A 15,976-nucleotide genomic window follows, 5' to 3' on the forward strand; every position below is an offset into this window, starting at 1 on the left:
TATGCAACCTGACTCTTATTTCTCAACTAGGAAGCAATAGTTGAGGTCATCATTTCTATCAGTGTAATTCCAAAGAATATAGGAACATTGCAACATTGCAAAGTACGCAAGGAAAGAAGGAAAATAAAACATAAAATATAATGTTTTATAATGTAATGTAATATAATGAACACAGCTGAAATTTCCATTGTGTGTAACACTGGTAAGTGAAGTAGTTGAAAACTGAACCATAAAGTAGCTAAAAGTTTAATACTAGTATTTTCAAATTAAAATTAGTCATTTCAACAGTAAGTTTAAAGTGGGAAAGCAGCTAGGTTGCTGAATCCTTAGATCTCAACAATTATGTGAGTAAAACAGGGAACACAACAAAGCTCGCAGAATTTTCTTTTAATACCGAATTTCACTTTTGCTTTGATTTTTAAATACAAAAATAACTTCAAATCTATTACTGTGGAAATAAACAAATATATTTAAACATCAGTAAACATTTATTGACAACAGCGTTCTTGTTGCCTTGGTGTTATCTCCCTCCACTGACTCACCCTGTCTCCCAGGTAGGACTGTGGTGCCACCCAGTGTAGAGTCTGAACAGTGGGAGGAAGCTCCTGGATGTCTGCCACCACTGTGTTACTGGCTGTGTTCAGCACAGAGGGAACCTCCTCCTGGTCAGGTCTTTCCAGATGCCAGCCCCGCATCTCAACAAACTAATAGCAGGAAGTATAGAGTTAAAGAGAAAAATTCATCCCTAAACTGTATTATACTGTGCTAATCCAAATATGTTTTATTGAGAGGTGTGTTAATCTAATAAAAACAGACAAACACCTCACTATTCTGGAGAATGCAGCAGCAAGATTTGACTTGATATTGTCATGATATTTGGAATTGTGACTATTCATGAAGTAACTTTTCAACAACAAATGCACAACTAAATCTGAATAATAAAATGTGCCAAGATCCCCATAACACCAACATTTCCTGAACAACACCCGTATGTGCAGCTTTCATTAAACACATGACACAGTTCACCACATAGCAGCTATCAGCCGGAAGGTTTTATAGGCATAAAATTTTCACAGGCATTCACAGACATGCAGGGACACGAAACGCAAACACACACACCTTCCCCCTGCGTTTGCTGGAGCTCTGACACTGGTCAGCGGCTCCGAAGCAGAAGCAGCTTGTACAGCCGTGAGGGTTGGAGGAGTCAAAATAGAAGGAACCATCCCGACAGGTATCACACCTGACACCAGCTACATTTCTCTACAAACATGTTAGCAATAACAGAGAGGAGGTTAGAGCAAGAAAAGACAAATGAACCGAAAATGAGTAAGAAGGCGTATTTAAGTCTGCAGTTTGATGAAATGAACTCACCTTGCAGAGACACCTCCCTGTGTCTGGGTGGCACACGTTAGGTGTGACACCGCCTTGATTACAGTTACAAGGTACACAGTCAGGGAAGCGATAGTAACCTGCAGCACAACGATCACACTGTCGGCCCCCAATCCTTGCCTTGCAACTACATAAAAATATACAGTCACATTATTTTTTGTTTCAAATTTTGGATTCAATGTGGTGCATTTATAAAGTCAGAGTTTACACATACTAATGAAAACCAATAGCTTTTTGTAAATAGCAAAATACAGTAAAACCCCATTGCATGCATTTACTATGTTTGTTCAAGAATTCCATTTTGTCTTTAATAAAAGACGCATCAACAAAGTGGTGGAGGGAGCTGACTTTGAGACTGAAAACCTACATGACAGAAAGCACAATCTGTACATCAGCACGACTGGACTGTGAGCTAATCCCCTCATTAATCACTTTTAAGTGGTTTGGTGTCATGTTTCACTTTCACTGATAGAAGCTGCAGGCTTCACATTCCAGCCTTTTTCATCACTCATAAATTAGTGCATGAAAGAAAAAAAATGTACTGGCAAGGAACAAAACCATCATTTGTGCAGCTGTTCAATAAGCACTTTAAATTATAATGAAATAGTACAATCATACAATTAATAAGATTTAAGAAATGATATCATGAAAAGATAATGAATTGGAGCAACTTTTATAATAGAGTGACATTTCAACTGTATATCAGAGGTAAATAAGAATATATAAGGTAAATCAATAATAAATAGAAAAAACAAAAAGTAACATTTTAGTTTTTTTAGTTTTTTTTCACTTCATGAAACATGACAATTTTTTACATCCCTGGTTGCTAATACAATACAAAGTGAACAAAACTACATACTGTTTAATTGACCCATCTCACTAATAAATGCTAAAATCTACTCTTGATGAGTGCACAGTATTTTGTAGGTTTCCACTCACTTGCATTGCCCAGTGATGCGTTCACACTGAGGTCCTGCATTGGCTTTGATGCCATCCGGAGAGCACTCACAGCCCTCGCAGCCCAGCAAAGGGTGGTAGTTGAAAGTCTGATTCTGACACACGTCACAGGCTGGTTTGACTGTCTGAGGAGGGCAGATACACCGTCCCGTCACCTCGTCACACAGTCGGCGGCCACACTCACACGCTGCAGTAAAGAAAAGGGATTTTATCAGGTCTAATACACGCACAAATTTCATTCTGACTAGAGGTTAGAGGGAGGGAGTGATGATTTAAAACCAAAAGCTGTGTAAAGAACTACAGCATGTGGCAGGTGTGGATATTTTTGGCACCTTCTCACATGGGATATTTTGTATTTGCAGTCTCACCTGAACAACATAAGTTGTTTACTCACGTCTGCAGTAGGGGAAGCCATAGTATCCAGTGGTACACTTTGTGCACTGTCGACCAATGACATGCTGCCTGCAGTGACACTGTCCTCCAACTGGATCGCAAGTGGACCTTGTGGAGCCGGATTTATCACAGTTGCAAGCCAGAGCTCCATCATTATAGGCTGCTACGAGAGAGCGGGCAGAGTCTCTGCAGAACTGGGAAGAAGTTCTCGGGCTGAAGAGACAGAAAAATAAAAGGACTTCCTTCAAATACGTATGTGGATTTATACCCAATTATTACAGCTAGAGGGCACAATTTACAAAAACTTCCACTGTACTGTTTACTATTGTAAAACTGCTGCACTGGTAAAGCTGGACAAATAGATTATTGCCCTGAAAAAAACAAAAAACGAATCAACATATTATAGATTATAAGACAGAAATGCTGATCAAACAAAGCATATCAACAACTGATCAGATCTTTAAAGCACCCTTCCAAATGGATTTGAGTCGTGCTTATGTTTCCGACATGGTGGATACCTACTTAATATAGAACCCTTCTCCTCTGCATTGCTGTATGAAATCTGGAGACTTATCCAGCGGCTTCTCTTTCAGGAGATCTGGGGTGTAACTGTTATCAGGAACCAACAAGATGTAATCCTACACAAACGATACAAACCATAAGAAATGATTGAAAAAACACACAATCTCACCAAAAACTTCTACTTTGGTTTGAATATGTGCTTAAAATATATTTATCAGTATGATGAAGAGGGTGATAAACAGATAAACTGGGAATTTTAAGTGTTTTAGCTGTATTTTTCTATTTTCTATTTTATCTAAAGAAGGAAAGGAAAGCAAGTGAACAACACGCAACAAAGTGCAACCTGCTCCAGCCTTACAGAGGTTGGAAGCTCAGCTTTTATAAAGCTGTGTGGGGCTGCCAGGTAGAATACAGTCTCGTCATTGTTGTTGTTGGGGGTATGGTATAACACTGAGGAGAGAGGACCTCAGCATGCCAACAACTCCAGTACAAAACACAGACTCCTCAAACATTCAGACTTTACACAGAACTAAGTCTCATTCATTTTTTTCCCACAATTCTCTCATTTAATTCTTAAAATTAAGTGGATGAACATAATCTAGACGCAGTGTTTGATTTATCACATGCACCACTGACCAGAATAAGGGTGTTCCTAGGTGGCACGATCACATAGATGGTGGGCTGCCGCCAAGAATTCTGGTCCAAGTCAAGGGCAATGCGCCCATCAGCGATGACTACTTCCCTGCAGCCTGAGACCGCAGGGCAGAAGGATGCATTTATTGAACCTGCAAGATAAGAGCCGAGTTAAAACTGAGAAAAGAAAGGAGAAGAGACATTAGCATGCTGCACAATAATCCGTTTCTCAGTTAAAGCCATATAGGGAAGTGTGTCCTTTGATCATCGTGACATGAGCTCAGCAACGTAAGCTGCTCTTAGGGAGGAATCATCCCATCACTGAGAAGGCTTTCCCAGTTACTGCCAGAGTAAACATGCCAATATGCAACAGGAAGTAATAAACTCTTAAATTCTATTTGATCAGGCATTAGTCAGCCACACGTCCTCAAACACACTCACCCCTCCAGTCATGCCCTGCGTCCACTCGGACCTCCACAGGGAAGGAGGTATGTTCAGGCTGATGATAATGGACAACAACCACATACCTGCCTGGGAGGGGCACCCTGGGAGTGAAATTGATCTCTGTCTGTAAGAAAGATGGAAAGGAAACTGTGGAAAGTGTCAACCAGACGAGGTGAAATTGAAAATTAATGTCAGTGCAGAGGTTGCCTCAAGCTCCCTGCAGCAAATCCAGAAAAGCTCAAACTCTACATGAAGGTTAGGAAGGGCAGGGCATGTTTTTTTACTCCGATACCTGAGGGAATTTAAGCAGTATCCCATCACTCTGCGGTTCACGGACAGGAAACAACCCGGTCTGTCGTCTCCATCTCAAGTCCTCATTTTCTCCTTGCCTGGGATCAACAGCTGGTGTGGATGATAGTTGACCATCACGGGCCGCATACAAAACCCAGGCTGAGGTTGGCTTGTCAAACCGCCTCAGAACACAGTGCCGACTGGAAACATTAAACAGAAACAAGCTGCTGTTACTTAAAGCCTGTTGATAGTGGTTGAAACCCTACTGCAGCAGAAAAATGTGACTTGTTAGGAGAGGGGTCTGTGACCAGTCAAAGGTTATGACCCGTGAAATAAGATTCATCTCCTATAATCCTCTTTTCAGTCTTGACTTCCTATAGCAATCATACTCTTCTCTCATCTATATGCAGAAATCCTGGCATCACACACACTTCTAAGGACAGCTTCAGTTTTACAGACTCAACACTCAGATTATTGCAGAATTTCCCTCTTGGTCACTGTGTTTTTTCAGATTTAGAAACTAAATCAGTACACAGAGATGTTCTTTTATTCACATGGAATTACTGATTCCTACTTTTACTTTCTGCTGTACAACAACTTTAATATTCACTTTTTCCTTTCAAGCCAATTCCAGCGTATTTTCTTTGTTGACGTATTCTGGCCGTTTGCGAGGCCCTTTCCAGCCCTATTTAGAGTGAATTACATATTAAATGACAGGGCTGCACTGACAGCTGTAAACACACATGTAACTGTAACATCTAACCTGGTCATTAGGTTCAGAGTGAGAGTAAAATTAGTGCGTGAGGGAGGGAAAGAGAGAGTTTGACCCTAAGTTTAGCCTCAGGTAAATGACCTTGCCCAGCTGCAGGAATGCATGTAGTTACACCTGGAAAACAGATGTGTGTCTCCACTCTCCCAAACAACACCACAATACAAATGACTAGTGTGGTAGCATCATCCCTAAATTGTAACTTCCACTGATGTTGTAAAAGTCTCCATGTGACCAAAAACATGCCTTGGGGTTTATTCAAGGCGGCCTACCTGTCTTCAGTGAAGCGGCCATGAGTGGAGACACAAAGCACCTTGGGGTCCACATACTCAATGGAGAACTCCTCTGCTGGCACCGCATACACTTTGTACTACCAAAAGAAACATGTTTATTTAATTGTTTACTTGATTGCATGCTGGCATCTAATTCATAACATATAATAAATCTTTTGTGGAAACATTTCTCTCACCATCAGGAATGAGGTTGTGGAAGTTTGCAGGAGAAGTTCTGTTTTATGAGTGAGCTGTAACACTGCCACTTGATTACTGCTGTCCACCGCCACACTCCGGCACAAAAAGCTGCAGGAGTTATAAGACACTACAGCTACAAACATACATATTCTACAACGATTTCCTTAATTTTTACACACTGTTAAGACAAAAACAATAAAATACAAACATTCTTTTGGAGGCTGGAGCAACAAATACAGGACTTACCTGTAGGCGCAGCTGTAAATATTAGCCCTGGCCGGGATCTGGCCTTCAAGCTGGCCACTGATGAGTATGTTGACATTCTGGACGGCGTCCACCTCACTGGCGTACTCCAGGACAAGGGCGTATGGGCCAGAGCGAGGCACACGCAGAATGAGCTGAAGCTGAGACTGATGGACACATGACAGAACGTAACATTGAAAGGTAGCAGTTTTAAGAGAATAAAAATGAATTCCAAAATAAATACATAAATATGACAAAAGGTCAAAAGCTCAAGTTCAAGATCTGACTTAAAAGATAACACAGATTTAGCCTTGGCTAACTGGGCAGGTAGTTCCACAGTCCGGGGAGTCCTGATGGAAAAATGCAATCACCTGCTTTTATTCTGGGCTTTAAAACAGCAGATAGGAACTTGTCCAACTGTTTTATAGCGTGTTCAACCTATTTATACTGTTAAGGCGGTGTCTACAAAACTGAAACCAGTAGTTTGAGTAAATCTCTACATTGCAGATGTTTGGGGTCATGGCTTCCCACCTGTCTGCCATTGACAGCAGCCATCTCAGGGTGATCTGGGGTGAGACGCCGCACACGTGCCTGCCTCCTTCTGCGCCCGCTGCGGCTGGAGAGTCTTCCCTGTGAGCCCAGTGCAGAGCTGAAGCCATCCATGGCCACATGCTTATACAATAGACAGCTGAGACAGAATCACACAGGCATAGCTGGATTCAGTAAGGACAATAAGAGATTATCACACTATCAATCTGTTTTAGCTGATGTGGAAAAAAACAAACATGTTCATGAAGTATTGCTCAACAAGGAATATTTAGATTTTATTTTATGATGGCGATCCCTTTTGGAAACTGTCAGCTCATGTAGACCATTGTAGACTCTATTTAAAAATCTGGCTGTGAAAACAAAACCTACCTATTTCTATGTATGAAATAGAACCAGACCTCAAAAGTGTTGAACAAAATCTTTTAGGAATTACTTTGTGTTCCTGTTTGCGGTGGGTAGGTATGTGCAGGGCTGGGTGATCTTTTCCTGCAGCAGAGGAGCCTCATAGTAATCCCGGGGCAGGAGCACTAAATAGTCCTAGGAAGTGAGAGTGGCAATGAGAACACAGTCTATTGTACATTTGATATTTTTCTCCAATGCAACAATGAACTGAGGACTGAATGAAGTGCAATGTTACACTTTTTACATGGTAACTTCTAGACATCATTGTCTTCCTTGATGGACTCACCAGTAGCACCCCCTCTGCCCTTATATGAATAATCCATTTCCCAGGAGTCAAAGCAAAGGGCTCAGCAAAGCCCTCCCCTGGGACAGTGAGGAAGGACGGGGAGCGACTCGCAGGGAATATGACTTCCTTACTCTGATCTGACCCTGGCAAAGACAAGCAGAAATGTCACGTGTAATGTTACACACTAACAGAAAATACCTATGCTGGATGGGATATTATCAGCATAATAATGTCATGCACCAACTTACATATTACTGTCATGAAGGAGATGATTTAAATTCTTTAATGGTGGGTTAGATTTGACACTTTGATGGTGAAATGTAAAAGCTGATTCAGGGTCAGAGGCAACCTTACCTGCAGTGCCTCTGCTTTTGGTAGCCTTGATGCTACCAGTCACACTGGTGCTGCTGGGGTTAATGAACCGCAGAACCACACGGAATAAGTGCTGCGTCCCTTCTTTTGGCTCAACATGCACTGTTACTCTGATTTCACTCTGCAGGGACAAGAGTGACACACAGCTGACGCGATGGCACAGGTTTGAGTAGACGATGACGGTATAATGTTAACAGAAAGGTTAGGAATCATGTCTGGTGGGCAGAGACGTTAAACACAGAGCGCAGGTTAATCAACAGACAGCAAGCAAGGTGAAGAGAGGAAAATACATCCAAAAGGAAGGCAGGCCCTTCACTTACAGTCACAGCAAGACTGAAAGCCAGCTTCGTCCACCACCAAGATCCTTGCTCTCATTCGTTTTCTCCCCTTTTTTGGGGGGGTGGCGTAGCGCATTACAATATGGAAAGGGCCAGGAGAACCAAGGGTAAGCGTTAAGATCACCTCCGGCTAAAGAGAGATAGTGTTAGTTCTAGGAAAGCTGGTTTCCACATTCCCACATCAGCCCTGATATAAGAGAGGCTTGTGTTTTTTTTAGCAGGAATATCAGTGCAGCAGTAAAAGCAAAAGAATCACAGTGGTTTCAGAATAGATTGAAAAACGTTGAAAAAGGAAGCTATAAGGTTATTGAAGTGGCAGATAGATACTCCCTGAAAATAGACTTTTCCCCGCGATAATGTTATTTATTACAATAACCACATCAACATATCCAATACATCAAGGCACTGATGTGAATATGTACCAACCTGTGCAGGGGACATAATAGCATAACCTCTCCAGCTGAAATCTGGAAACTCTTGAGGGTTATAACCGAAGCGTACCGGTCTGGCATTTGGTGTGGTGCCATCCTCAACCTCAAACTTCAGTTGGTGCAAAGAAGGAAAGTAGTAGTTTGGTGCTGGCCTAACAAGGTACAGGAACATTTAAATTAAAACCACGTTCTGTAGTAATCATAACTGCGTCGATTTGCAAAAGAGAAAAAATGTGGAATCAGGAATCAGAATGAATTAAAGTCATATCTTACTCAGTGCATTCACGGCCAACTATATTCTTCCGACACTGACACTGTCCCGACATCTCATCACACGCCATGCCAATGGCACCGCCTACATCACACTGACAATCTATCAGGCAGAGTAGAATTATTATTATATAATTTACTCATTTAATGGCCTAAGGATGAAATTTCTTATTGTCACATACTTCCATGCACAATTCAGGATTTAGCAAAACTGCTCATATTTAATGTTACAGAGGAATAACTAGGATTTGAAACAATGTTTTCAGGGGCTTAAAAGAGTAACTTAATACCAGGCTGAAAAGCAGTGTCTCTCATTAAAAGTGTGTTGCACCTCTGACAATACTCAGCATCATGGGTGAAGTTGTGTGGTTGGGTGTGATCAGAAGTGCACTGCTACAACCACATCCCACAGTGACATCATGGCGTACTAACACACACTTCTACATTGATTCTGTGAAGTGAGAACTTAAACCACTATAGTTCTGAAAAAACAAGATTTTCAGCTGGTGTTACGGTGCTCTTTAAAAATAACCTGATTAAAGCCCTCTGTTTAGTCTTGAAGATAACAACCAGCATGTTTATTCATTAAAGTTCGCTCTTAATATGTGTGAGTTAACTTGTAACTTTCTCATGTTATCATATGCTATAGTAACATAGTAAACAGTACATATTATACCTAAATGAGATGTGATCTTTGAAATTTGGTCAAGTAGGATTTCTTACCCTGACAACCAAAATAATTCTTTTTATGCAGCATGAAGTATCCGTCCTTACAGGTGTCACAGGAATGTCCACATGCATTAGGCTTACAGTGACATTGTCCACTTTTCTAGACAAACGGATAATCAGGAGAAAATTCAATTTTAGAAAACTGAGCAAAGGAAAGCACAGCAAAGCACTCTGTTACTGCACTTTAACATAATACACTTTGAATAAAACATGTGTATAAGTCACCGGAGGTAATACTGAAATACTCACCTGTTCACACTCTCCGACACCGCTCAGAGTCCCTTTCAAATCACACCGACACTCTGGCATGAGAGAGAGAAACAGAAAGAGAGGGGAAAGGTTATGAAAATGTAAAGGGGGATCTACAGTGAATAGACTCTGATTACAGGATTTTGTCACTTTCATGGGCGAAACACAACAGCACAAAACCCTCCAATCTTCAGAGATCTGCACATCAAAGGTCCAGAGGAGGTTTACTGCCACGACTTGCTTTCATCCCAGCCAAAAAAACGTCCCCTTAATGTCCGGCCACAGTCAACCAGAAACATTCTTTTAAAAGCTCTTTTTTCCCCCCTCTCCTTGTGTCTTCAGGCAGCGTGGTAGTGATAACATTCTTGCTAGAGAGCATAACTGTAACATTAGACAGGTATCTAGACAAAGCCTTTAACTGTGCCCTCACTGGCTGGATAATAATAAGTATTTCCAGTGGATTATTTTTTTGGTTATTGTTGTGTGGGTAGAAAAAAGACAAAGTCCAAAAGGTATTGTATGTCTTTAATGTGCCACGAGATACTCGTTACTGGTCTGTCACAGTATGAATCTCATGTTCACTTGCAGCACCACGCTGAAAGCAGTTAAGTGGAATTTGCCTGTATTAACGTGTTATTCCTCAGCTCCCCTGTGAGGGACGAGAAGGCAGATCCGGCCTTGTTGACAGGGGTATGTTGACATATCCTCTGGATAAGAGGGGCCAAGACCCATATCAGTACCTTGTCAGATTGCTACTGGTGATTTAATACAGTGAGAAAAAATGGAGTCAGTGATCAGTACTACCACTTCTACACCTTATTTTCTAACACCTTTTACAAAATTAAGTCACTTACCTAAACACCCACGAGGGTTGTTTGTTGCCAGATTCCAGTAGAGAGGTTTACACCTGTTGCATAGTGTTCCCTCTACGTTTTGTAGACAGTGGCACGAGCCCTGAAACAACAGATAAGGAAGTTAAGGATTGTTGAGACTGGCAGCTACTGTTGAAAGCAAAGTTATGTTTGTTTACTATCAGATAGATTGAAATCAGTTGCAAGCGTCTGCGTATTGTACAACAGTGCAAGCTTTCTGAATGACTGGAAATTGGCCACTATTCTGTCTTTCTTTTGAACATATGATATGTTCCAAAAAGAAGAAGAAAATTACCTTCCAGAAACACTGAATTAACTGAGAACCACTTCATGTTGTTGTTGTTTTTTTCTTCCCCTTCAAAATGGAAGGAAGTCTCTCTTCCTTTTTTTAATTACATCTACATTTCAGGGGAAAAACACTTCCTTTTACAAATCTGCTGGTTGAAGTTTTGACTGCACAGCTGTGTTATCAGTTTTTGGGCTGTTAGTCCATGTGAATCCACACCCAAATGGCAAGTGCTGGATTTAGACTATAACCACTTCTGTTACGAAGGCTAAGAAAAACTTGATCAAGGTTGGGCTGTGATTAAAGTGTGAATTAAATTTTATGGAGAGTGTCATACCGTTTGAGGATTGGTGACCTCAGTTCCTGCTACATTACACTGACTAACGGAGGCTGGAAGGACAAAATGGAAAAAACGTGTAAATCAGTCAGTTAAATGGTTAGTTTCTATAAATATAGCACAAATATTTTACAACACATGAAACAACTTTAAAAACTTCAAAGAGGACACTACATAACCCTTCCAAATAGCACTGCCACATTAAATATTATTTGTTTAAATGATAGGTGCTGCTTCTGCCTCACTCCAAAAATGACTGCATTTATGAGCATGATTGTCCAGCGTGGTTACCTGAGCACTGAGGGAACCTGAGTCCAGAGGCACAGCGGTCACATTGCTGGCCCACCACCCCTGGCAAACACAGGCACTGACCCGACAATGGGTTGCACGTGTTGCCATGCGAGCCTTCAGGTGAACATCGGCAGGCTGGAGACAGGAAACAAGTTGACTAAGAACTTAAAATGCATGAAAAGAGTTTAAAAATGAATCCTGTTTTTTTCCCTCTGTGATTCCCAGTTGTCTTTTTGTCTATTCTTGGGAATATAATTCCCACAGAGGGAAGAAGTCCATATATATCTCGTGTCTCAGCTCTCTGTGAAATGTTGTGTCATGCAGATTACATTAACTGAATCAATGTGGATGACGACGGATGACGTTTTACGGGATACTGTGGGAGAATGAGAATGTTTGCTCCACAGAGTCATGAGAAGAGGCCACATTAAGTCCAGTGAAACCAGCATCAACATTTTTTCCACCAGCGCTCAGATCAGCAGAGGTCACGTCACATGCACCCAGTTGGTTTATCTATCTAATTACACTGGTGAGGTAGAGGGATGAGACCTCACTCACCAGCACAGTCTGGGTATCCATAGTAGCCTGGTGCACATTCGTCACACTCCTGGCCCTCGTAGTTGGGCAGGCAAATACACTGACCACTTGGACTGCAGACACTGTCAGCCGCACCAGCCCCATGACAGAGACACGCTAGAGGAAGACAAAAAGCATGTTAAGTGATGTTTTGCTATTTTGCATGGTTAGACACTCATTACTCACAAAAATCCAAACAGTTCATTTTATTATTACAGCACTGAAAGTTTTCCTAAAAAATCTATGTAAAATAGTTTAAAAAAAGACATAATCTTATAACACTATTATACAAAATTGATGGTAGAATTCCATAACCTGATCATAGGATAATATATATTCTGTTAGTTTGGGCTTCTCAGGTAGATTTAAAGCGCTGAGGTTTTAGTGAACTTAAAAATGAACATAATATTGCGCTGATTGAAGTGTACTCATTCCAGGAACTAGTGCAACTAATGGAACTAGTGTAATTTCCACAGTAAGTCCAAAATATGAATACTAGCTACACTGCCATGTGGAAACAAGTCTACACTATTACAGCTTGTGGTTAGCTCTTCATGTTTCATAATCACTCTTGACAAGTAACACTGATGAGGTTGTGTTTGTACAGACTGTGGGGGGTGAAAGTTAAGTGGTATGGTGATTCTTTCTCACCCTGGCAGTTTGGGAAGGAGTGGTATCCAGGTTGACAGCGGTCACATCTCGCCCCCTCCACACCCTGACGGCACAGGCAGCGCCCTAAAGCATCGCACACCCCATGCACTGTCCCTCTGTAGTCACATATACACTCTGTGCACAAACACATGAGAAATGTTTATTTTAATAATAAAAGTAAAAAAAAAAAAAATTCCTAACTAATAAACTCAGTGATCCTGTTGAATCCTGAATTCTTATAAATGACACTGAGCGCTTTCTCTGGTCCAGCTGAACAACAGGGAATGACAAACATTTGCAACAGTTGAACTACTCTCATATTGTGGCACAGAGTGTGGTAAAGCTACACTGGTGACCATGTCTTGCCAAGCCTCGCCTGGTATTGGTATGTGAATAGACTTGGCACTAATACAAGACCGCCACCAGAGAGACCGCCAGTTTTCTTTGTCCCTAAGCAGCTTCCAAACATTAAAATCAGCTTTTCAAAGGCTGCTAATGAAATTCCTTCTCAGTCAGCTCACAGGATGAAAGATGAACAGACAAGTTTAGATTGCTAGATAGAAAACTTACATTGTTTGTCTAGATTCTCTGACAAATGCTAAGACAGAAAGTCAAGAGCTAAAGGTCTTCATTTTAATAGAAAAATGCCATATTACTAATAATGAGTTTCCCAGCTTGTTTGGAAACCAGAAAAGGGAATTTAGTAGGGAAATCATAACTAATAATAGACTGGTTAGCTCTCACTGAGCAGTCCCAACTGACTAATGCTATCATGAGAGGAAAGAGACCACTTGAACTTAAATCCCCACTGATGGACATCAAAATTCAAGACCATCGGACTGTTATGCTCAACAACTGCAAGAAATCTGCTGTCACTGAGCAGAACATTTGCTCTGACGATATATTATACCAGTATTTCAACCATCCCATAAACCTAACCATAATATCCTCCCAGTTCTGTTTTCATAAAGCCTACAAACATAACCCAACCTAGATATAGGTCAAGTCATTAAGCATTATACTGTATATACATTAAGCACTTTCTTGACTGACCCCGACCACATGTTCTTATCGTTTAACTCTACGGAAAACCCAGTCAGACTCAGCTGTGCCTTAAATGTTCCTTCTCAACAACCTGGGCTGCTTGTAAGGAAATGTGACGCAGGTGAGGATCAACAAGTTTTGGATTGAGGAAATGCAAATGAAAAGAAGTAATAAAAGTAGTTAACACGGCATAGCCATGTAAACACCCCTATAGTAGCACAACATATCAGGTCTAATCACACTCACGCTGACAGGTGGGTGAGCCGAAATAGCCTGGAGGGCAGGAGGTGGGCTCTACACAGAGAAAAAGAAAAAAGGAAAAACAGCATATTTAATGATTGCTTAAAAATGCTTGTCAAGCTAAACTGTGTTATGAGGCACTACAATTTTTTTTTAACTGAACTTACCCACAATAGGACCTGCAGGGGATTTGGTGGTCACTGGGTATATGGGATATCCTGATTGCAAAGGAAAGGTAAAAAGTTCAGACCTCCACTGATGAGAAACTGCGATCAAGTAAAACCGGAAGTCTTTATTTATATCAAAAGCTAAAATTAACATGAAAAGCAAAAAAACTGTGAAAACTACAGTTTGTAAAAACTACAGTTTCTCCAGGTAAAAATGAAAGTGTAAAAGTGGTTTTATGGGGGTTACGTGCCAAACTATTTCTTGGCCAGGAGCAGCTGCCAAGAAAGAAGAGGAGACTCCAGGAAATTACTGCTCCCAGTCAAAAAAACGTCTGGCACAAAACTTTGTCTTTACACTTACATTTTTGTACAGATTGAGCAAATAAAATTTAACAGTTTTATTAATTAGCTGCAGAGGTGCAAGTAGGCGGATTTTGGTGGCTTTGGTCGAGAGAGGCTAACTGTTTCACCATGTTTCCAGTCTTTATGCTAAGCTAAGCTATTGGCTCCAGTTACATTTTTACAAACCAGAATTAAAAGTGGCATCAATCTCTTTACATCTAACTTTTGGCAAGAATGTGAATAAGCATATTTCCCAAAATGTCAAATTATTCCTTTAATCTGCGTTGGGGTTTGTACACTCACAGGTTTTTATAGCTAGCCTGCAGCTAGTACGACCAGTAGCTGGAAGAGGCTAGTGTTCATGTTAACAACCTGCATTGTTGTGTAACAGACATTGCTCATTCAGCAATTGTGGCCATAGTGGTCGTTTACAGCAAAAGTAACAAAGCCTCGCTTTAAATGCTAACACACAACAAGTTGCAGAAAATTCATACAGCAACTCAAAACAGCAGAGAAGCATCTCCTGAAACCCAGACAGCCTCTTAATGACTGTGTCAACATGTTTAGACTAGTTTGTCAGAGAGACCCAGTTTTATTAAGTTCTTGTAGTAAATCTATTGCTAATAAAGAGCCAAGTCTGGATCAGTGCGCAACTAATTTCAATTTTATATGACATGAGAATCAGTACACCTGGGGCACATTACAGGCCTGTTGCTTTTTATATGTATAATGACTGTACAAAACTAATATTAAAGTTTTAGAATATAGTACAAGTCAATCAGTGTTTTACAGTAAAAAAAAAACAAAAAAAAAAACAAACAGTGAATGTCAGTTAAATGTTCATTCAGAGTTCAGGATCACAGAAGTAGGACGCTGTAGCAAGTTCACGCAAAGACCTTTGAAAGGCTTATGTTAGTCAAAGCCAGAAAAAACACTGCAAGAAAAAACAAAAATAACTCAAATTGATGAAAGATGGTAGACCGGGTGGCTTGTCTCTATGCCCTTGCAGCTTCCTGAGTCAGATCAGAATGAGATATGGGGAAACTCTCTTTGTGTGTCTAATATCTGCGCCTGTTTGTTTAGATAGAGGTATGGCATATGGAATGTGCAGTAACGGTTGTCAATACTGTAGCATGTGCATGCAACCTTCTGCTAGCCGAGCAGCATTAAAGGCATAAAGGCATACCTGTTTCAAATAGGCTTTGTCCAAGGAAAAGTCCCCTCAAGGGGAAACTGACAGACTGAAACATGAAAGGCTAAAAAATTGAATATGAAACTGATTCCACCCATCAAAGGGTAGGTTCAGTTTCTCCTGACCCACTATACCTTCACACTCTGAGCTCCCACACACAAACACATAATGTTAACAAATAAAGTTTTCTCTTTTATCCAAGATTCAAAAGTTCAAAGCTTAGACCAACGTCACCCTCCTT

At 40.8% G+C, this 15,976-nt stretch overlaps 1 protein-coding gene across 3 annotated transcripts in view; it reads right to left on the bottom strand.

The window, feature by feature from the left end:
* LOC111670470 (laminin subunit alpha-3) overlaps positions 1-15,976 on the bottom strand; it is a 53,831-nt gene that overhangs the window by 20,640 nt on the left and 17,215 nt on the right. For 2 of the 3 annotated variants that reach the window (XM_023427189.2, XM_087179568.1), the window contains exons 11-37: positions 14,202-14,252; positions 14,041-14,088; positions 12,751-12,885; positions 12,082-12,216; positions 11,524-11,658; positions 11,233-11,285; positions 10,592-10,691; positions 9,738-9,790; positions 9,483-9,588; positions 8,763-8,862; positions 8,485-8,641; positions 7,703-7,841; positions 7,349-7,491; positions 7,094-7,197; positions 6,643-6,799; positions 6,115-6,278; positions 5,868-5,976; positions 5,671-5,768; positions 4,631-4,829; positions 4,336-4,462; positions 3,898-4,046; positions 3,262-3,377; positions 2,741-2,952; positions 2,329-2,533; positions 1,372-1,516; positions 1,120-1,260; positions 543-704 (exon numbers count right to left, since the gene is read on the bottom strand). In XM_023427189.2, coding sequence (XP_023282957.1) covers positions 543-704; positions 1,120-1,260; positions 1,372-1,516; positions 2,329-2,533; positions 2,741-2,952; positions 3,262-3,377; positions 3,898-4,046; positions 4,336-4,462; positions 4,631-4,829; positions 5,671-5,768; positions 5,868-5,976; positions 6,115-6,278; positions 6,643-6,799; positions 7,094-7,197; positions 7,349-7,491; positions 7,703-7,841; positions 8,485-8,641; positions 8,763-8,862; positions 9,483-9,588; positions 9,738-9,790; positions 10,592-10,691; positions 11,233-11,285; positions 11,524-11,658; positions 12,082-12,216; positions 12,751-12,885; positions 14,041-14,088; positions 14,202-14,252 — 3,443 coding nt within the window. The remainder of the gene's footprint in view (positions 1-542; positions 705-1,119; positions 1,261-1,371; positions 1,517-2,328; positions 2,534-2,740; positions 2,953-3,261; positions 3,378-3,897; positions 4,047-4,335; positions 4,463-4,630; positions 4,830-5,670; positions 5,769-5,867; positions 5,977-6,114; positions 6,279-6,642; positions 6,800-7,093; positions 7,198-7,348; positions 7,492-7,702; positions 7,842-8,484; positions 8,642-8,762; positions 8,863-9,482; positions 9,589-9,737; positions 9,791-10,591; positions 10,692-11,232; positions 11,286-11,523; positions 11,659-12,081; positions 12,217-12,750; positions 12,886-14,040; positions 14,089-14,201; positions 14,253-15,976) is intronic. The other variant, XM_087179567.1, reaches the window with a different exon arrangement.

This window comes from Seriola lalandi, unplaced genomic scaffold (assembly GCF_002814215.2).
Source record: "Seriola lalandi dorsalis isolate HSWRI2012SDOR001 ecotype SW California unplaced genomic scaffold, Sedor1 jcf7180002054855, whole genome shotgun sequence".
NCBI classification, from domain to species: domain Eukaryota; kingdom Metazoa; phylum Chordata; class Actinopteri; order Carangiformes; family Carangidae; genus Seriola; species Seriola lalandi.